The sequence below is a fragment of the Prinia subflava genome, chromosome 1 (genome assembly GCF_021018805.1).
Source record: "Prinia subflava isolate CZ2003 ecotype Zambia chromosome 1, Cam_Psub_1.2, whole genome shotgun sequence".
Taxonomy (NCBI): domain Eukaryota; kingdom Metazoa; phylum Chordata; class Aves; order Passeriformes; family Cisticolidae; genus Prinia; species Prinia subflava.
Window position 1 is genome coordinate 12,546,930 of NC_086247.1, and position 21,193 is coordinate 12,568,122.

Sequence of the window (21,193 nt, forward strand, 5' to 3'; positions counted from 1 at the left end):
TGCCCACAAACCTCTGGCTTAAACCGTAATCAGATTTGTTATTTGAGACAGATTAATCGTTCAAGGAATTGGGCTTCAATACACATCTTAAAGCCACTCTCCTGGTGGCAGTGACTGAACACACCTGTAAATGTAACCAGTTCCTCACAGCAGGTAGTCAAAAAATCTCCAGCCTAGGTAACCACCGACTTTAAACCATTTATTGCACACGAGAAGCCCCCAGAGTGCTCTGGAGTTTTCCCACACCAGAAGGTAACGAGGGGCCATAACTCGGCGAAGAGTCATCTCCGGATTTCCCAACGGTGTCTGGATACGGTTCCTTTTGTGGGCTCGACGCCCCAAAGCGGAGCCCTCTGCGGTCCTTGAGCAAGCAGCTCGGGGCAGGGGAAGCTGGTCCCGCCGTCCTCCCCCGCGGGCCCCGCCGGGGCTCGGCGGCCGCGGCAGCGCCGCCTCAACAGCGCCACCCAGCGCCGCCTCCGGGTGCGCGCCGGGAGCGGGCAGGGGAACCCGCCCGCAGGCAGCGCCGAGCGGCCCGAGCACGGGAGCGCGGCTGCGGGGCGCGCTGCGAGCCGCCCGGGCTAACCGGGAACCGGAGACAGAATGAACTCTTCTGATCTGTAACGAAACCAGACCAAAAACCCCACGCCAAACCCCAAAACTAACCAAAACACAAAAACAAAGCCCGCACCACAATTTTCCAGTTTTTAAATGGCCTAACATGTTTCCCGGCTTGTTTTAACACAAGAGGCATGGGTGTGAATATCAGTGGGAGCTTCCTTGGCTATTTACTATAACAAATCTTCCCGAGAGTGAACGGATAAAGCAGGATTGAAAACTGCGAAGTTCATCCATTCATAGACTCAATTCCCTTATTAATAAAAACCAGCAGCAGCAAAAGCTGTCCCAGCCGAATAGTGGCTGTGGGAGTGATGAATCCCACACCCCAAATCCAAGGATGCAGCGAGTGGGGAAGGTGGGGGGGTTCCCCCAACCGCGGGGCATGAAGAGGAAACCAGTTGGTGGCAACATATGTGTATTGTATTTCTGTGAAAAATTTTGCAACTTGCCTAATTAAATTCCTGGCGCTGAACTGGTCCTTGGCTGAGATCATGGCAATTGGGAGGGTTGGGTTTTTTTTTCCTCCTTACAGGAGTTCCCTCCTTCTTCCCATCCTCCGCCTATTAAAACAAGTCAAGTCTCCCTTGTTAAAAGACCCCATAACGTGGAAGAGGCAGAAAAGCAGCAGCAGCAGCAGGAAAGAAAAAGACGTCTGGAAAATATTACCCGTTTGCTGCTGCTGCTGCTGAGAAACCTCATTGAAACAGTTACTCGGGTAGCAAGGTATCACCAAAGAGACTTTATCTGATGCTGATCTCTCAAACTTTCAGACGCTGCCTTGCAACTTCTCCAAGCTCCTGGCTAGCCGGGTTTGAAATAAGATCTTCAGCTTCGACCACGAGACTCTAACTCCTAATTTATTATTTCTAACTTTTTTTTAATTATTATTATATTATTATTACTATTATTTGGGGAAAAGAATCCCACAACTTTGAGCTAGAAACTGAAGCAGAGAAAGACAAATACACGATTATTGTGAAAACACGTGGGAGAAAATGAGTAGGACTGAATAGCCTTACACGATTTTTTTTTTACTATTTTCATTTTTAATTATTTTTTTTATTTCTGAGCGTCTCAATAAGTCCCTGAAAAGTGCGATTTGTTCTTTTACCTCAAACTTGGAAACTATTCAGCGGGAGCAACGGTACGTGAGACCACACAGTTGGCTGGAGCCCCTCTATGACCAAAGGACAGAAGGACAAACAAGGTAGGTGATTTATGGTTATGCTTCTGTCAGCTCAAGAGCAGAAGACCCCCTCCTCCCATCCCCACTATTCAAGGGAGGAAAGCTGGAACAGATCCCCAAAATACGAGTGGGGCTGGGGGAGGATCTTACCGGCTCCTACGCTACACCTATTTCAGCAATGAATAGGACCGTCGTGAGGATGAATGAGGTTTTCAGCTTCAACCCCTCCTCCGTGTAATCCGTTTAAGACATTGCTGAGCTCCAAGAGCTGGGAAAAAAGAAACCAAATTCAAAAAAAAAAAAAAAAAAAAAAAAAAAAAAAAAAAAAAAGCGCCAACGGCCCCATAAACCCTCTGAAATTAGAATAAAATCGAGCACAGGCTGGGCAGCCGCCCCGCCGAACGCAGCGGGGAAGGCGAGACCTGCTCAGAGCCCAGTCCGGCCGCCCCTCGCCTTTGCACCCAGGGCCGGGCGGGGACGCGACAGGAGCGGAGGGAGGGCTGGGGCTGAGGGCAGGCAGGCGAGGCGGCGGCCGTGGGGCTGACGTCCCGCCCGGACAGCGCTGCCGAGCCGCCCGGGCGCCGCGCAGCGCGGGAGGGAGGGCAGGGCGGCTTCCCGAGGGAGGGCCGGGAGCCGAGGGCCGCGGGGCGGGGGCTGCCGGAGCTCCCCGCGCCGGGCCCGCCCCGGCCGAGGCAGGGCCGCCCCGGGGCCGCGGCGGCGGGGGGCGATGGCAGCGCCGGCACGGCCGGGCCCGGGTCGCTCCCGCGGGCGGGGCCCCGTGACGTGGCCGCGCGGGGATCCCCGGCCCCGCCCGGTGACGCCGCCGCTCCGCCCCGTTGGCCGCGGCGCCGGGCCGGGGTTCCCCCGCTCCGTGTGCAGCCCGCGGCCCGTGCGGGCCGGCGCCTCCCGCCCGGCTGCAGAGCCCTCAGCCCGGCACCTCTTGGAGCCGGTTCGTGTCCCTCGGACACGGCCGAGAGCCAGCTCGTCAGAGCCTCGCCAGACTCCGCAGCGATGCTGGCAGAAGGGGGCGTGGGCCCTTGGGAAAGAATTTACCCCATTTCCCTGTCCCGACAGGACCCCATTGTAGTACCGCACTTCTGATGGGCATTGTCTTAGTCTAGAGAAGACGGAGAGGAGATCTCATTAATGTATATAAATATCTCAAAGGCGGGTGCCAAGAGGATTGTGCCAGACTCTTTTCGGTGCCAGACCACTTTCCAGTGCCAGACTACTTTTCAGTGGTGCCCAGAGACAGGACGGGGAGCAGTGGCCTTAAACTAAAATACAAGAAGTTTCATTTCAACAGGAGGAAGAACTTCTTCACGTTGAGGATGGCAGGGCACAAACAGGCTGTCCAAGGGAGATCAGGGACTCTCGCTCTCTGGAGACATTCCAAACCCACCTGACCCGTTCTTGTCACCTGCTCTAGGTGATCAAACCTGGGCAGGGGAGTTGGACTCCACGATCTTCACAGGTCTCTTCCAACCCTAAGAGTTCTGTGATTCTGCAGAGGTGCAGTGACCCCACATCTCTTAGGCCATAGCTGCTGCTCCATGTTTCGCTCGGCTGCACAGTCTTCTGCCTTCGGGATCATTTTTCCATTGGCACCCATGCACTTTTTTAAAAGCACACATTATGTGTAACATGGGTGCCTTGGGCGTTCTTCTGAGGACTAGATAAGGGTAGTAAATCCTTCTTACCCTGCATCCAAGTGTAGAAAAACCTAGGTCAAGGTTTTCCCAGTAGGAAGAACAGCTCTATTGGATTCAGTGGAGTTTACCAGGCAAGTTCACTAGGAAAAAACTCAACTCTTCGTATTTGTAGCATGAAAGCACATTAGCTTCATTTTTTGCTATTCAAGATTAGTGTATAGAGCAGCAAAGTATTCCTTCTTTCAGTGTAGTGGGACTTAGTCAAACAAGGTGTGACCTGTGCTTTAAAAACAAATTACAAGATAGTAAGCTGTGTACCCCAGATAATTGTTTATTTGCTGGATTAAAGCATGAAATAGGTTTGTGCCAAAAGCATCCATGGACTTTATAACCAGCAACCAGAAAACATTTCTAAACTAGATTTTTTGTTTAACCACAATCCAAAATATCAGAGTACAAACATGATTTACTTCTTGTTTTGTTTCTTGGAGCATTTGTCTGGGGAACTTTTTGGTTGGTTTTAATTTTTTTTCTTTTTTTTTAAATTTAACAACTAGTTTATTATTGTGTACATTAGGGTCAAATCCAACCTACCAACCTGCAGCCATAGAATTCATTCCATACTGGTTACTCAAACCTGTAAGAGATTGAATTTCGGCAGTTTAGTGGGAAACATACACTGAACAAATAGGAGATTCTTGATTTGCTGATGAAGGTCTGTGCATACAGATAAAGTTTGCCTTCATCAGTAATCTTGTTTACTTTTAATTTAACCTCAGAGATAACTTTAGTCTTATGTGAGCCCTTTCCAGAAGATCAATAGCATAACGAAATCTGGAAGTTATAAATAACCAAAAGTTCCAGATATGGTAATTGTGCTGTAATAAAGGTGTACAGATGGAGCATAACTTTTCACTTTCCTCTCTGCAGGCTGTAGAATAGAAGAGAGAGTCTGGACAGCTATCTTATGCTTGTGATTAATATGTACCTAGAATCATTTGACCTCCAATGATACATGATTTCATTTGCCACCAAAATAAGGCTAATAAGGAATCTAAATATTGTCTGAGAGATTGTGAGCCTCAAACACCATGTACTCCCAGGGACTGTGTGTACAGGCCCAGATACAGTGTGTGCAGGCACTCACACATGCACTCAGACACACTCGTGTCACTGAGGCAGCTGCTCTGTGGCAGTCAGTGCTATTATTCTCATAAGTAAGGAAGTGGGTATTAAGGCTTATAAAGATTACATTCTTCCTTTGGTTGTGTGCAAAACAGCCCTTGGTGGCTGTATGAACTTAAAGCTGTGTGTGCTGGGCTTTTATGGTGCCCACCTCACTGATCTCAGGCATCCTGCTGAGTTAGTTGTACATTTGCTACAGACAAATCCCCACAGACTACCTTCAGGTGAATATAGGCAAGGAAAATAGCAAGGAGTGTGTTGGGTTTTGTTGGAGTTTTTTGACTAAAAGCAGTTATATGGAACTGGAGAACAGGTGGATCTCATACAGCACTAAAAAGAGTAGCCTAAGCCTTATGAAGGGTTTTATAGACCTCCAAAAATTTCTTGCGTGATCATGATTCCCATTTTACAGGTGAGGAAGCTGTGACAGAAAGAGGTGAATTCACTTATCTAAGGTCACCCAACAGTGAATGACAACACTAGGAAGCAAATTCAAATTGTCTAGGCCCTGATCCACTCTTGGATTGCCTAATGTAAGAAAAGCAGTAAAGTATTGACATAGCCAACAACCTTCATAAGGGAGGTTAATCTCTACAATAAATTTGTCTAAAATATACCTGCATTTTTATCTCAAGTGTCCCAGAAATAGCAGCTTTTCAGAGGAAGATTTTTTGTGCCTTTACTACAGAACTGCGAGAAAAATTATCCACTGATTTCCCTCTTCAGCAAAATACCTAAGTGCACACTTATCTTTAATGACACTTACATGCTTTGCTGAATTCAAAGCCTCAGCACTATGGCTGAATAGATATTCAAGAATTCAGCTTCCATATAGGCATATAAAAATGAGATGTTTTCAAAGGTTTTCTGTGCTCAGCACTTCTGGTTTCCTCAAAGGTTCCAGACAAATCTGATCTGCAGATCTTATACTCTGAGGTTGATTTGTATTATCAATTTATTTTCAATGAGTAGGTGCTATTGAAGCTGCTGCTACAAGTGTCCCCCCTTCAATTAAATTGTTTGAGTTTCTATTGCAAAGCAATAACTGGACACCCAAATTAGATTCCTCTTGAATGAAACGAATTGCTATGTGAACCTCTGGAGGACACTTTTTGGGTTTTTAGTCCATTGGGTCTCACTATACTTAGTTCAGAGTAAAGCACAAAAATGTATGGAGGGTGGAGTTAGGCTGTCAGCATTAAGTGTTCCTCTTTGCAGATCTGTTCGTGTGGTATTGCAGTATTTGCTATGTGACCACAGCCCTAGATGTCTAGAGAGAGGCACAACTCTTTGTAACCTATGAAAGTGAAGAGGACTGTGGTGGGTTGACCCTGGCTGGCTGCATGGTGCCCTCCCAGCTGCTCTATCACTCTCATCCTCAGCAGGATGTAGATGCAGAAAATAAAGAGGGGATAACTCCTAGTGTGTTAGGAGTATGAGATAGAGACAACTTAATAAAACAAAGACTGCATGAAGCAAAGGAAAACAAAAGATTTATCCTCTACTTCTCATCAGCAGGTGATATTCAGCCACTTCCCAGGAAGTAGGGCTTCAGTACTGAAAAACAAATGTCACAACAAATGCTTCCCCTTCCTCCTTTTAGCTTTTGTATCTGAGCAGATGTCATATGGTATGGAATATCCCTTTGGTGAGTTTGGGTCAGCTGTCCTGGTTATATTCCCTCCCAGGACCTTGCCCACCATTGCATATTGATGTGGGAGAAAATGTTGGAGAGACGTCCTGGATGCTGTGGGAGCACTGCTCAGCAGTAGCCAAAGCACTGCTGTGTTACCAACACCTTCCCAGCTACCAATACAAAGTAAAGCACTTGGAGGGCGATGGAAAAAATAATTCCATCTCAGCCAGGCCCAGTAGAGGGACAAAAATGAGCACGTTTGTGATTGAACTTTCATTACTGCCTCCTGGATAGATATTGGCTTTTGCAACTCATGATTAGTGTTTTTCTAAATGTCTTCAGATATTTGGAATTAATAAGTGCTAATTCTTTCAAACAACATTCCAAATCATTACATTAGTTAGGTACAAACTTTTTGTGTCTCCCTCTTTTGGTTTTTAATCTTCTGAGGAAAATCTATCCAGAATTACTATGTGACAATGTTTAAGTGTTGCACATGAGAGGATATTTCTGAAAGAGGTGATGTAGTGACATGCATCCCATGTGTTACAAGCAAACCTGCCTTCAGTTTGACCCCTGTCACTAGTTCCATGTCCTATATCAGTAGATGCCAGGCACCACCTGATTGCTTCCTTTGTCCTCGTAGGAGCTACACAACAGGGGGTGCAGAATTGAACAGGCTGCAGATAATATTGATACCTTCTGGCATCAGTGCATGTTCATTTTCTGGATTACTATTTGCCCCATTCAGTATTAGTAACAAAATAAGCTTTTTCTTTCTCTTTGCCTCCTGACTTTGTAAAGGGATGAACTATCTTCAGGCCCTGTTGTTCTCAGAGATGCATGAAAGCTGATTAATAGCCATGTGGATAAACTTTGCCACAGGATTTTGGAGGTGGAAAAATTAGTACTTTACTATGGAAGCCACCAATGTTCTTTGCTGAGTAAAGACTCAGTTCAAAACAGGACATAAGAACCTGCTGAATTTCAGTCAAGTGTCTAGATCTTATAAAAGTTAGATCTATGTACCATAGCTACAGTAAATGCTAGCCTAAATATTTTTCAGAATAGAGAAAACTGAAGCCTATTTTGCTATGTTCTTCTAATTTGAGATCTAAGGCATTATTCAGTCTGAGAAAGGAATGTGATCTTTAGTGCTACAGTTAATAATACCCCAATCATTTGATGTATCTTGTAGGTATCAGTCATTTATTAACCTGATGTTTTTCATGAAAGCATTATTAGAATACTACAACTTTTAGTTATTCCATTTGTTAATAACAATGTAAATTCACCTTCATCCCAAAGAAGAAATACTCTTTTTGTATATATATTTGGCTTTATCAGGATGCCAAGAGACACAATGCCAAACAGTTCACCAGGTGCACTCTGATGTCAAGTAGGTGCAAGTGCTCATTTCTTGGTCATGCTTTTCCATAGCAGCCTCCAAAGAAAGGCACTCCTTGCCTGCTACTGTGCAGTCACTACAAGGCACATATCTACTTGGCACTGCTTTGTGAATCAGCAGCAGCCTACACAGCATTAGGATTTAGCTTAGGTAGGATTTTACATTTCAGTTCCACTAGAAGGGCTGGTGAGCACTGCTCAGCTCCATCCCCAAAAGGAAAGAGCTGCAACATCATGACAACAAATTGCTCAGCAGTAGACTTTGAAGGCTCTCTCCATACACTCACCTTGTGCATGCAAACCTTGGGTCTGCTTGCCAGAGGCTGTGTAAAACTCATACTGAGTTCAGCACCATGGGGTTAGGTGAAGGTGCCTGTAAGGGATTTAGGTGCCCAAATTGGAGGATAGAATGATTACATTTCACTGTGTCAGGCCAGGCTAGATGCTCTTAACAGCACTGTCTGATCTGAAAGTCTCTGATGCAGCTGCTGCCTAGCCTCAGTATTAGTATTTGACTCAGCAGTTCATTTTTGGTCCCAGACTTGTACAAGCATCATTTCCTTTTAACTTCTTGGCTTAATTATTGGAGATGGGTGGAGAGTTTTTGGCTTGTTTGCAATTGTTTGGGCCTGTTAAAGTTGATAAAGATAATTTCTGCTGGGCAAGCTATCAATACCTTGTGTTAAATCTTGAGAATATTGAGCAACTTTTCCAGTTCCCCTGAGATTTAGTCAATTAAAAGACTATACATAAACCCCTCAATTGCACATACAAAGGGGAAAGTTTCTTTGATGAAAGCCAGGAATTTAGATCAAAACACTGTTTATTTTCCTAAGGTTGACAGTGAAAGGAAAAAAGAAATGTTTTATTAACACCAGAAATTAATTTCTTGGTCTTGAAAGACTGGATTTTTGCAGTGGAGAGGATCTGTACTGTAATAACAAAATCAAAGAATTAGTGGTTTTTTTTCTTTTGTGCAGAAGCACTTCACAGGTAGAGCAAAACAATAGCAAATCAATGTAAAAGATGCCTGCTACAGTATATAGTCATTCAAATGTAGCCACTCCAGATCTTAATGTAAATCCTGTTTAGTTCAGCCATATAATTATTAATGTAAGCAGATTTTAGGACCCCAAATGAGAAAGCAGAGTACAAGTGCACCATTAATGAGACATTTACCTTGATGTTTGTGACATTTTGCATACTTGAGGGACTTGCATACTTGTTAGTAAACACACAAGCTCTTTTGCTTTGAGGTAATCTAGAGGGGATCCATTACTTAATCTGTTTTCTAAAGCAAGTCTGTTTTGGGCTCTGAGTTTCACCTACAGTGGTGGTAAGCATAAGTTGTCTTTTATTAGGCATCTGTATGACCCCTGTCTGATTTTCAGACAGGCCAGAACAGGGAGGGTCCCTTTTGCTGGTGGATGATTACAGCACCTGTCAGAGCCCAGCCTTAAGTATTCAAGGAAGTCCAAGAGATAGGGTCCAATTTCTTTAACAGTGCCTCCAAATATACATTTAAGAGGCTTCCTCCTGTCTTGAAATTTAAGACCCTAAATACCCAGTGGAAAAAGACAAAGTCTTTGTAACCTCAAACTTCATGCTTGCCTAGTTTATTTTTATGTTGTAAGTGATTCTGTGCTGACTTTTTTCTTCCAAGCATGTAACTTTTCAGACCTATATATAGTTGATGACAGCTATGCTGCTGCATCTTGGTAGTAATTTTTCACGGAAGAGTTAAAAACATATATGATGTAAAGAACTTTGAAGATGTTCCAACTTCAGGTTTGGCCCAACAAACATGAGCAGCAGATGAGTGATATGATAGCAGCAGGGAAAATATGAGTAATAGCAAGAAAACACAAATATTAAATCTATTACTCTGAGAGGACCCAATTCAGCAAAATATTCAAGCATGAGCTTTATTGACTTGCAACACATTGCTGGGTTAGCCTTAAACAGACATTATCTATTTTATGTCCTTCACATAAAATGCATCTATTGACAGAAAATGTCATTAACTTCTTACAATTCTGAGAAAGCTGTTGCATAAAGTGGGTAGTGTGATTGTCAGAAAAGGCATTTAGGTACCAATAGATTCCACCTGCCTCCCTGCCCATACTGTTTGTTTTGAGAATGCCAGAACACCCTCCATGCCAGCCAGTTGCTCCATAGCCCAGAGTTTAGATTAGAAGCTTTTACAGCCAGGTAACCTAAATATGTAGAAATGGTCAGAATCAGCTGATGTCCTAGTGAATTTCTGAGTCCAGGGTGGAGTGTTGGCTGTGTTAAATTTATGCATATTTTTGCCACAGACTTAATCTCAGCTAAGCTTTAGCCCCTATACACACATGCTCACGTGTGCATGTATAACTGTACACAACTATATGAGTAATACATTTTTGCAATGGTATTGAGAAGATCTTTTAAAGCAGATGTCTGATTATATAAATATAAATTATTAATATAGTCAGACATCTGTTTAAAAAATTATAAATACATTCAGGCATCTGTTTTAAGTATGTCTTTCCAATATTTTTGCAAACATAACTAAGCGACAGAAACAATCCAGGGTGGGATGCAGTCGTGACATGGATGGGGGATGAGGAGAGGCTGCCCAGACATTCAGCTGTTCCACTCTCCTGTGACTATATGAAGCGAGTGGTGGCCCAAAAACCCCTTCTCCAACCTCCTTAGGATAATATGACAGTGTCTTATCCAACCAGCCCAGGCTGCCAAAATAAGACCCTGATAAAAATAGTACCTTCTGTGAGGGCACTGTGAATAGCAGAAAACATCTCTGCTACATGAAATCTGTTTGGGTCATACTTTACATGCAGGAAGTACTACAAAGAATGTTCAGTTGAGCAAAGGGAGGCAGTGAGTGTGTGAGCCAGAAGCTCAGGGTGTATCTGTTGATGCTGAGATCTGTGTTGCAGCCACGTGCACCCCTTATGAAGCCTTATATCAGCAAGTGGTGGCTCTGCTAATGGTTTCTCTGCTTTTTTGCAGATGTATTGTGAGAGGTTTATATGTATCCTGAGAATACTTGGAACCACACTCTTTGGGGTGTCCCTCCTGCTGGGAATCACCGCTGCTTACATTGTGGGCTACCAGTTCATCCAAACAGACAACTACTACTTCTCCTTTGGACTCTATGGTGCTATCCTGGCATCACATCTCATCATCCAAAGCCTGTTTGCCTACCTAGAGCACAGGAAAATGAAACGGTCGCTAGAGACTCCAATCAAACTGAACAAAACAGTTGCCCTTTGTATTGCTGCCTATCAAGAGGATCCTGACTACTTAAGAAAATGTTTACTTTCTGTAAAAAGATTGACCTACCCTGGAATTAAAGTTGTTATGGTCATTGATGGGAACTCAGAAGATGACGTTTACATGATGGACATTTTCACTGAAATCATGGGTAGGGACAGTTGTGCCACTTATATCTGGAGTAATAACTTCCACGACAAAGGTCCGGGTGAGACAGAGGAGTCTCACAGAGAGAGCATGCAACACGTATCTCAGCTGGTCCTGTCCAACAAAAGTGTTTGCATCATGCAGAAATGGGGTGGAAAAAGAGAAGTAATGTACACAGCATTCAAAGCACTGGGGAGAAGCGTGGATTATGTACAGGTAGGTATTAGAGCACCAGGTCAGTGCCAATTCAAACACACTTTGAAAGAAAGCAGCTTTTGTATATTTTGTGCAGCATGTTAGAGGCCATCCTAGTCCCTGATGAACACAGTGCTCCTTTCAGTCTGTTTGGAAACAGCTTGACCGTTAAAAGGGTATTTTGCTACCTTTTAAAATGGCCAGTCTAACTGTGACTGTTTTAAATCTGTGCACCAGCTACTGGAGAAATCTGAAATCCTTCCCCTGTCTTCAGTACTGCCCCCTCATTCAAATGATTTTCCTTTGGACAAAGCCAGTGACTTCCTGAAAGCCCCATCTCCAGTCCTGTAGGTGAAGGTCTTGGGTAAGGCAGTATTTTGTGAGTTTGTTAGCGGCCCCATATATGAAGACACAGACAGGAATTTGGTCTCACCAGGGAATATCTTGGAGTCTGTAAAAAAGATGGGGATGTATTTTAAAGGCTTTGAAGGCCATGTGGAGTATTCAGTAAAAGGGTCAATGTGTAGATTTGAAAGAAAATTTCTTCAGCTAAAGCCTGAAGGAGTTTTGCTTCATCACTTACAGCTGCATTACCTCACTCACTGCAACTTGGCCTTTAAGGCCCTTATGACACACTACTCACTTAAAAATGAATTAGGCTGGGTCCTCTCTCCCGGTTTCCAAAGCAGCAGAGGCCCATTTCTTTCCAGCTGCCTTGGATCCTCTGAAAGATGGTCTGTTTTTGCTTTACTTACATAGAAGCACTCCTCGCTCCTGCAAACAGCCCTGCTGACTGTGGGAAGGGGAAGGGGTCATGTGTGGGGGAAGGTGGGTGGGATCAGATACTCTGGCTGGACACTGGATCCTTCCTTAGAAATCTAGGCCAAGAAAGCTCATTTGACTAATCCCAGTGAATAGGAGAGGATTTTCCTAAGGAACCACCCTCAGTTCTTCCCAGCTTCTCCCACACTCAGAGCATCCAGCAGTCTCCTGCAGTGGAGCAGCAGCTCGCCACGAGGTGCTCTGCTGGCTCAGGGCAGCTGCATGGCTGAGCCACATGTGTTTCTGGGGCCTGTGCCCAGCCTTGGGTGGGTGTGTGTGCATGCTCTGCACAGCACAGCATCCACGTGCAGTGTCCCAGGGACTGGAGAGGCTGCCAGTAGCAGTGCTGAGAGCAGTGAGTGCACAGAAACTGAAGAGTGCCAGGAACCGCTCTGTTATTGGAGCTAGGAGAGTAAAGCCAAGATTTAAAACCCGTCCTCTGCCACTTCCCAAACTGAAACTGATTTATTCTTTCAAAACAATGGGCTTAAGCTCTCTATTGTTTGTGCTTTGGTTTTGTGCTGTGAAGAACTATGACGGGATAAAAATGCTGATTTTCTTTATTAACATGGGTTTATAATCACTTCACACAGACATACCAGATTGTGGAGAAAGAAGGCAGAGAGGAAGCAGATTCATTGCAAGTTTCCTCCCTCAATTCAGCTCTTGTGTTTTTCAGGGAACCTGGAAAAAGTGTTTCTATTTCAACAGTCATAGCACAAACTCAGAAAACAGAAGAGAGATTTCTGTTCAGTTAACATTCCTGACCTGGCTCCGAAGTTCTAATGAATTCGTCAGGGACTGGTGCTGCTGTGAGCACAGTCTGGAGTAGTGACTGATGCCACAGTCACATCTACAGTTACGTCTGTAGTAGAAATGCAGCCCCTTGGTGATCCTGGCTACTGCAGAGTCATAAAAATATGCAGCTAAAATGTGGCTCTGTTTTATGAATTAATAAAGGTTGAGATATTTCAAATGGTCCTTTGGGATGACCTAGGGTAAATTACTTTAAACAAGCCCTGGGTTGGGCTTGTCCAATATTTCAAGGGTTAAGCAGTCTGCATCAAGGATTAAGCACTTAAAAGGACTGCCCACCCCCAAAATTGTAGGCCTTACAGTTCTTACAAGACACTCTTGAATTATGAACAGGTAATCATAAAAAGTCAGACCAGTGCAGATAATGAACTGTTACTCATTAGTGGTGTCTCATTAAGTACTGAAAACTGCTGTGAAGGCTTGTTTCCATTCTAGAAGAGTTTATGAGTGTGCAAGTAATCAGGTGGAGGAGTTATGCTGGCAGGTATTATCAGTGCAGAGTTGTGAGGTAACCAGGGTGCAATTCATCTTGGCTTGATGGAGGTGCCCGTGTGGACATCCCAGTGCAGTCTGAACTCAGAGCAGCTGGGATAAACTGTCACTGCTTATAGCACGTAACAGAGTAGCTCCCTAAGGTCAGCGGTTCCTTCTGTGTAACTCTGTGACCCAAGGCAGTGATGTTTGGGTCACTTGTTCCTTATGTGGAAAGATGGCAAATTATCTCTTGGGCTGTCCTGGGCACACCCTGGCTAGGCAGGTGTCAGTGTTTATTTGGGTTCCTAAGTGACTGTTTTTCTCTGTGTCCTCTGTTCACCTGCAAAAGCCTCATCCAGATGGAAAATGATGGCTTGTTAGATTTGTTCCAGAAACCCAGACATACCCACTGTGCTGGCATGCCAAGGACATGTGATGGTATTTTGTTAAAAAATCCAGTGTTTTCAGGATTCTTCATCTCTAATATATTAGTGATGTGGCTCATGGGCAGGCCTTTCTGCCAAATACATCTGATGGGGAGCTGCTCAAGTGACAGGTGCTGGGGGAAAGCAGAAGGGCCAGGAAGCAGCTGATCTTATCGCCACAATAAATGGCATGCCTGTCACTGCCTGAACACCCTGGGAAACTACAGATTCCCTGTGCAAAACATTTAGCAACAGGTTTGTCCAGGAAGACCCAGGTAAAAGTATAGGCATTGTTTCCCCTCTTCAGCAGAATTGTTTTGCTCCCTATCACCCAGTGCTGCCACTGGTGACAGCTTTTCACTAAAGCTGGAGTCACACCTTGGCCAAGTGACAAAGATACCGTGGGATGAGACCATTGAGGAGAGGAGATGGATACATCAAGTTAGTGGGAGCTGGAGATGCTTGTGGCTTTTCTCCTGACAGAGCTATGAGAGCTTTCATCACCTTTCTCCTCTTGGCCCCTCTGAGTGAGCATGGAGGGCAGCATGCTGGCACAGTCCCAGCTGCACCCCAAGCTATGCAGTCCAACTGTCCCGGGTAACATCTCCTCTTGAGTCTGGTCCAGAGCAGAGCGCCAACGCTCTCCTCCCCCTTCACAGAGCAGACATAAAGGTTACCTCTCCCCTGGAGTGAGAGGGCTTAGGTTGAATTGAAAGTTTGCATGAAAGGACACCAAAATTAGGACACCCATTTACAAAGCCTCAGCAGAATCTGTCTTAATGTGCTGTTTATGTGGCGCTACTGAATTGCTCCTACTGACCCCATCTGAAGTCACAGAAATGCAATAAGGGGACAAACTGGAGGCAGTTTGAGAATTTGTAGGGTGTGATTCAGCCAGTCAGAGGGGTGTTTCTGGGACAGTCTCTGCTCCAGTTCCTGGGTGTCTGTGAAATGAGTTCACACACGATGTGGCCAGTTCTTTCAGCTGCAGCAACTGCAAGCAGGAGACACCCTCTTGTTTTAAACAGGCTGCAGCCCAAGTCATTCTCCTCAGAGCAAACGAAAGCAATGCCAGCTGTCTCACAGACCAGCCAGCCTGTCTGAGCCCTCCTCCTACTCTCCAGGGGAAAGCCAATTTCCTAATGTACACAGTGTTTAGTTGACTAGGAGTGTTTGTGTAGCTGAAATGCCTTGTGTGTCATCTACTTCTGCCTTGCTCTTTTGGAGTACTGAACTTCGGGACTCACGCCTTCTGGCCTTACGGGTTTTTTTAATAACAATGCCAGAGAAAAATAGCAAATAATTTCTCTACATCAAATGTCAAATCCCTGCACTACTAATAACACATCATGCATCTAAAATTAAAAATGAGTTTGTTCTGAAATATAAGATACATATTTTACATGAATTGCTAAAGCCTTCTGTGAGTGAAAGAACTTTCAGGTTTCTTCCCAGACTCCTACTTCACTTTTTTTTCTTTTCAATAACAAGTGCCTGATATTTAACTCTTTGCTCCTTCCCCCATATGGCAGTGGGAAACATTTAACCAGGGTGCTCCAACCATGCAGCTGATGCAGGGAAATTCTGTCTGAGCACAACAGGAATCTGCTGCATGCCCACAAACACTGTCTTACTCTGCAGTGCCCCATATCTTACTCGAGAAAGCCAGTCCAGTGTGCCAGTAAAACAAATGGAGCTGATACAGAGGACTATTTGTGTGCACAGCCTTAACAAGCTCTGTATTTTGTGCAGCTCTACGCCTTGCTGCCTGGTACAAGTGACCTTTAACAGAAATATCAGTCCAGACTTCAAAGTCAGATTTAATTGCATTCAGGAGAATATGCACTTAGAGTCATTATAACCACTTGCAGGATTTTTATTTTCTTCTGTAGCGCACTCCTTAACCCATTTTTTTTTCTTGTTTTTTTCTTACTTGTAGGTCTGTGATTCAGATACAATGCTTGATCCAGCCTCATCAGTGGAGATGGTAAAAGTTTTAGAAGAAGATCCAATGGTTGGAGGAGTTGGAGGTGATGTGCAGGTGAGTACAACAATTTTCAGATTAACAGAGGTGTTTCAGCAACAATTTGCATTGCAACAGGTTTCTCTTCCTGAAATAACATTAAATATAATTTACGTGTATATACACATTTATTTATGTATAATATTTTATAATATTATGTCTATTTTATAATAATTTATGTATAATATCACATATTATATATATGCATATATATTATATATATGCATATATATATAATATGTGATCCCATTATAGATGATCTCATCATACCTTAACCTTCTTTTCCATTAAATGGAAACTCTTCTTGGATGTGAGCACTGTATGGTTTCAACATCCATAGCAAGCAAACAAATAATATTCTGCCCCCTCTATGTGAAAAGGGGAGCACTGTCAGGACTGTTGTGTCTCTGGGTATAGCTGTCCTTGAGTCTCTGGGTATAGCTACGTGCTCAAGGTACAAAAGAAAAGCTATAGGGGAGCAGGGAGTTGAGAACAGATCTCCCAAAGCCTTGTCCAGCAACCTCAAGCACTTCAATTATATTACTACTGGCAGCCAAAATTGTTAGAAATAAAAGTAATTTTGAAATGCTGTGTACTGTGCACTCTGTGTTGCTGGGTCTCCCATCTCTGTCAGGCAGAGCAAGAGAAAACTTCCAAGTCAGACCAGCTCAGTGTATGTTAGGATTTTCAGCATTACTGAGTCTGGCTGATTACTACAGCAAAAGGCTGTTGGTTCCTTTTGACACAACTACTTCCACTGTAATTTATAAAGAGAAATGTGTATGAATATTTCAGTTGGCCTTAAGATCAGTCCCCCATATTCAGCTGGGCTTTTTATGTGAGACAGAGGAGAAAGAGCCATGTAAATGAGCAAGAAATTGCTAATGAACGCCCAAGTAGTCAGAGGTATTTCAGGCATGTGACTCATAACTCCAGAAATTAAGATACCCACAGAAACCTGAATAACTTTGGAGCTCTAGACTGACCACAAACCAGGAGTACACAGCCTACATATGTGAAATTCCAGGCATGTGTGAGTACAGGTTCATCTATGACACTGAAGGTTCATAAGCATCTGCACTGGGAAGGACGTGTGTCCTCTGTAAGGAAAGGTGACAGAATGAAGGCTACAGGCTTTTTTTTTTCCCAGTTCATTTTTCAATATACACCAAATACATTTGGGCCAGGCTTGAGCCTATCCTGAAGCCCTGCTGCTTCTAATGTCCTGAAATTAAAACTGACAGAGATTAGGACCATCAGAGCAAAAGACTATTTTTTTTCTAGTTGCAGGGCAATGCTTTATAGTTGTAGAAGGCCAAAGATACACACACTTGTCACATCCTCTGGCACAGGGCATGTGTTGAGAACCTGGATGTGAAGCCACAGACTTGTACATCTGCACGTGCTTATGCATCCACTGAGTGTTCAGGCTGGTTGTGCAGTTGGGTTGTGCAGAAGAGAAAGACTGAAATATTTATGTGGGCCTGAGGAAAACTCTACTGGAGTATCACCATATGTCTTAGAACAAGGTAACAGGAAGAGGTCGTTCCTCAGAGGACCTAATGCTGGATATGGGGACACAGTTCAGGGTTAAATCTCTAGGATCAGCCTTATGATACCAAAAATGTAGAGCAAAGAGCATGTGCTCAGCTTTTCTCATGCTCCAGCATAGTTATGGGAGGGCTGGAAGGAGTCCTGTGAGTCCCAAAGATGAGCATGGGCAGAAAAGCAGCAGGAGGCCATGAACTCACCAACTCCTCTTGGGAAAGTCTAAATCCAGTAGGCCTTTAACAGGGGCAAAAGGAAAGGAAGAATGGCACAGTAAATAAGGAAATTTCTTGGTAGAGAATAAGAAAGGTTGCAAGGAGAAAAAGAACCTCTCAGTGAAACAGACATTTGGAGGTTTCATCTCACCCTTCCTGTCAATGTCCTGGCTGAATTGTTTGCATAGCTCCTGGATTTGCCATGACTTGGATACATAAGTGAGGTTCCCACCACATTTCATCTAATGGTGCTCTAGTCTCAGCAAGCTCCTTATTGATCCAATGTGCACATTTTCTGTTTTAAAAGCTCATCTAAAGGGAAAACTTTTTTTATTTTGCAGATTTTGAACAAATATGATTCCTGGATCTCCTTTCTGAGCAGCGTGAGATACTGGATGGCATTTAACATTGAAAGAGCCTGTCAGTCCTACTTTGGCTGTGTGCAGTGCATCAGCGGACCTCTGGGAATGTACAGGAACTCCTTACTCCATGAATTTGTGGAAGACTGGTACAATCAAGAGTTTATGGGCTCCCAGTGCAGCTTCGGAGATGACAGGCATCTAACTAACAGAGTGCTAAGTCTGGGCTATGCAACAAAATACACAGCTAGATCCAAGTGCCTTACGGAAACACCGATAGAGTATCTCAGGTGGCTGAATCAGCAGACCCGCTGGAGCAAATCCTACTTTAGAGAGTGGCTTTATAATGCCATGTGGTTCCACAAGCACCATTTGTGGATGACCTATGAAGCCGTAATCACTGGATTCTTTCCTTTCTTCCTTATTGCCACAGTCATTCAGCTCTTCTACAGGGGAAAAATCTGGAACATTCTCCTCTTCCTGTTGACAGTTCAGTTAGTTGGCCTGATAAAGTCTTCCTTTGCCAGCTTCCTTAGGGGCAACATTGTCATGGTTTTCATGTCACTCTACTCAGTGTTGTACATGTCAAGTTTACTGCCAGCAAAGATGTTTGCAATTGCCACGATAAACAAAGCAGGGTGGGGCACGTCAGGAAGGAAAACCATTGTAGTTAATTTTATAGGACTCATTCCAGTCTCCATTTGGTTTACAATCCTCCTAGGTGGTGTAATTTTCACTATTTACAAGGAATCAAAAAAGCCATTTTCTGAGTCAAAACAGACAGTTCTCATCATTGGCACAATACTCTATGCATGTTACTGGGTTTTGCTTTTGACTTTGTACATGGTTCTTATCAACAAATGTGGCAGGCGGAAGAAAGAGCAACAACACTACGACATGGTGCTAGACGTATGATGTTTCCGTGGGAAGTTACCCAGAGTTGTAAAGCAACCCAACGACCTTGTAGTATCTGTGGCATCAGACATATGTTGCCAAGGGAAATGGATCACTGCTGCTGGGAATAGGACACGTATATTCCTCTGGGTTCATTTTCATCCTGCCAAAGTAAGGAGAAAAAAAAAAAAAAAAGAGAAAAAACAAAACAAAAAAAGCACCAGATTTTTTTGTTTCTAAGGGGGGAAGGACGCAAACCACACAGTTACGACCTGTTCACAAGAAAAGGGGAGAACTTCTATGTTTATGCACTTTTTTATTGTGCATATGCCTGACAGTGTTACGTTCTATATACCTCACTGGTCATGCTTATGTGTGTGGACAGAAAGAAAGGGAGTTTGGAAAATCAAGAAAAGGACTGTACAACCCCTTGCAACCTAATTTATGAACTTCTCTTTTTTTATAGTTCTGTTTATAGGAAGGGTCTTTTGTTTTAGGCTGCCAAATGTAATGCCAAAGGTAAATTTTAAGAGGCCATTGGCTGAGCTGTATTTTTATATTATTGTATTATTTGTGTGTGTGTATTTTTAAGCCAACTTTTTTTTTAAATCACATATTTTATATTTTACTATCTGCCAAAAAAAGCTGCCTCCCTGACATTTTGTTCTTTCACCTTTTAAAATATATTTGGGGACAAAAAAATCATACATTCTCCCCCCAAATTTCTGCTGAAATTATATTGTTCACAACAGAAAGAATAAAAAGTCTCTCTGCATTTTTGCAACTAATGAATGGTTATTTCTGTGAAAAAGCATTTAAATGTGCTCTTTTAAGACATTTATTAGGAAAGGCCCAAAAGTGTTAGGTTTTGCATACAAGCATATTTGTGCATAAAAAAAGGCCAAAGGGGTAGATATGTGCAATTTGGGGTTTTTGTTTTGATAACATTGTAAAAGGGAAATTTGCTTCTCTGTTGAGAACTTAATATCCCTGGCATGCACAATAAACCAGAAGGCAAGGCAGGCCTCCATGCCACTGGAAAAGACATTGCTATGGAAAGCCTCCCACCGATTTTATATGGGACCTGAGCAGTCAAAAACTTGTGATCTGGAAAAATATTGGGCACCTGAAACTGCTATTGAATTCACTGATGGTCATAGTTGTTCATAATCTGCTAGTACCAAGCAAATAGTTCAGGTTTCTTTTTAAAACAAAATGGAAGGAAAAACTTATCAACACTTTCAAAATGTGTGTGTTGTACTATAAAACTTCCACAGAGCCCTTCATACAGTTTACAGAAAATAAACACATCACTTTCTCTGACATCCAGTGTAATACAGACCCCAGTACTGAGCCCAATAACTTGTTTTTAACTACAGCATATCTACCAGAAAACAAGCCAATCTTTTTATCAGAAAACATCAAGCCTTAGCAAATGCATCACTTCCTTGGTGCCTAATAATCAGTCTTGGTCATTTATTTTGGACCATGGTTTTGAGAAATAATATTCAGGACTAAATTCTGCAGTCCTTCACCAGCCAAAGGAATGTGGCATTGAGCCCTAATATACTTTATAAAGAGCAACAGAAAGACCAGCTGCCCTTTTTAGATTCTGGTATTAAAAGCACTGTGGTAAAGCAGAAATCGGCATATGATGCTTAAAGAACTTTGAAGCATTTTCAGCTTCTCTTTTTTATGCAGACATGAATAGATTCTGCTGTAGAATGAACTGCACACACACTACCTTACTGTCTGATTATCTTGAGGTACATGATTGCTTGAAAGTCATACTAATATTATGTTAATGATTGGAGAGTTGATTCATGTTGATTACAAAATAGAACAGTATTAAAAGAAAGCAAGAGAAACGGTAAAAATCAAAAAAACTTGACTATGCCTTTTAACTATTTATGATGTAAGTTAAAGCTTGGGTTAACATTCAAATGTCAAATAAATCTTCTCATTCTATAAAAAGATTGAATTAATTGCCTGTATTTATTCTAGCAATTATTCAATGTATTTCCAATATAGGTTGTATAGTATAATTGTTACTTTCATAAATAAAATATTTTTGATAAGATTATGACTAATTCATGGTATTTCTCACCAGCACTTGTACTTTGAAGCCACAGAACTGCGCAGTTTGTTGTTCTCATGTCACCAGCCTGATTTCCAAGAGGGAGTTTGCCATGGAGCACCCGTGGAGTGCAGTGCATGCCTGAGGGAGCCGGGGCTGGTCCCTGCTCTGAGGCCAGCAGCTGCTAGATCAATTCAGTCAAAACACTTCCTTCCCTTTTTCCTCAGCTTCCTGA

General features: G+C 43.2%; 1 protein-coding gene across 1 annotated transcript; it reads left to right on the forward strand.

The window, feature by feature from the left end:
* The first annotated feature begins 1,685 nt into the window (after positions 1-1,685).
* On the forward strand, positions 1,686-20,954 carry HAS2 (hyaluronan synthase 2). Its single transcript, XM_063418703.1, has 4 exons — positions 1,686-1,825; positions 10,700-11,326; positions 15,782-15,883; positions 17,970-20,954. Exons 2-4 carry the CDS (start codon positions 10,700-10,702, stop codon positions 18,900-18,902), a joined length of 1,662 nt encoding a protein of 553 aa, XP_063274773.1. The 5' UTR covers positions 1,686-1,825; the 3' UTR covers positions 18,903-20,954.
* Positions 20,955-21,193: the final 239 nt, after the last annotated feature.

What these genes read in the sequence shown, in the direction of transcription:
- HAS2 (XM_063418703.1), top strand. Translation starts at nt 10,700, where the DNA reads ATGTATTGTGAGAGGTTTATATGTATCCTGAGAATACTTGGAACCACA. An exon ending in GAAGCGTGGATTATGTACAG is followed by an intron (nt 11,327 to 15,781) that starts GTAGGTATTAGA and finishes TCTTACTTGTAG; the next exon opens with GTCTGTGATTCAGATACAAT. An exon ending in GAGTTGGAGGTGATGTGCAG is followed by an intron (nt 15,884 to 17,969) that starts GTGAGTACAACA and finishes TTTATTTTGCAG; the next exon opens with ATTTTGAACAAATATGATTC.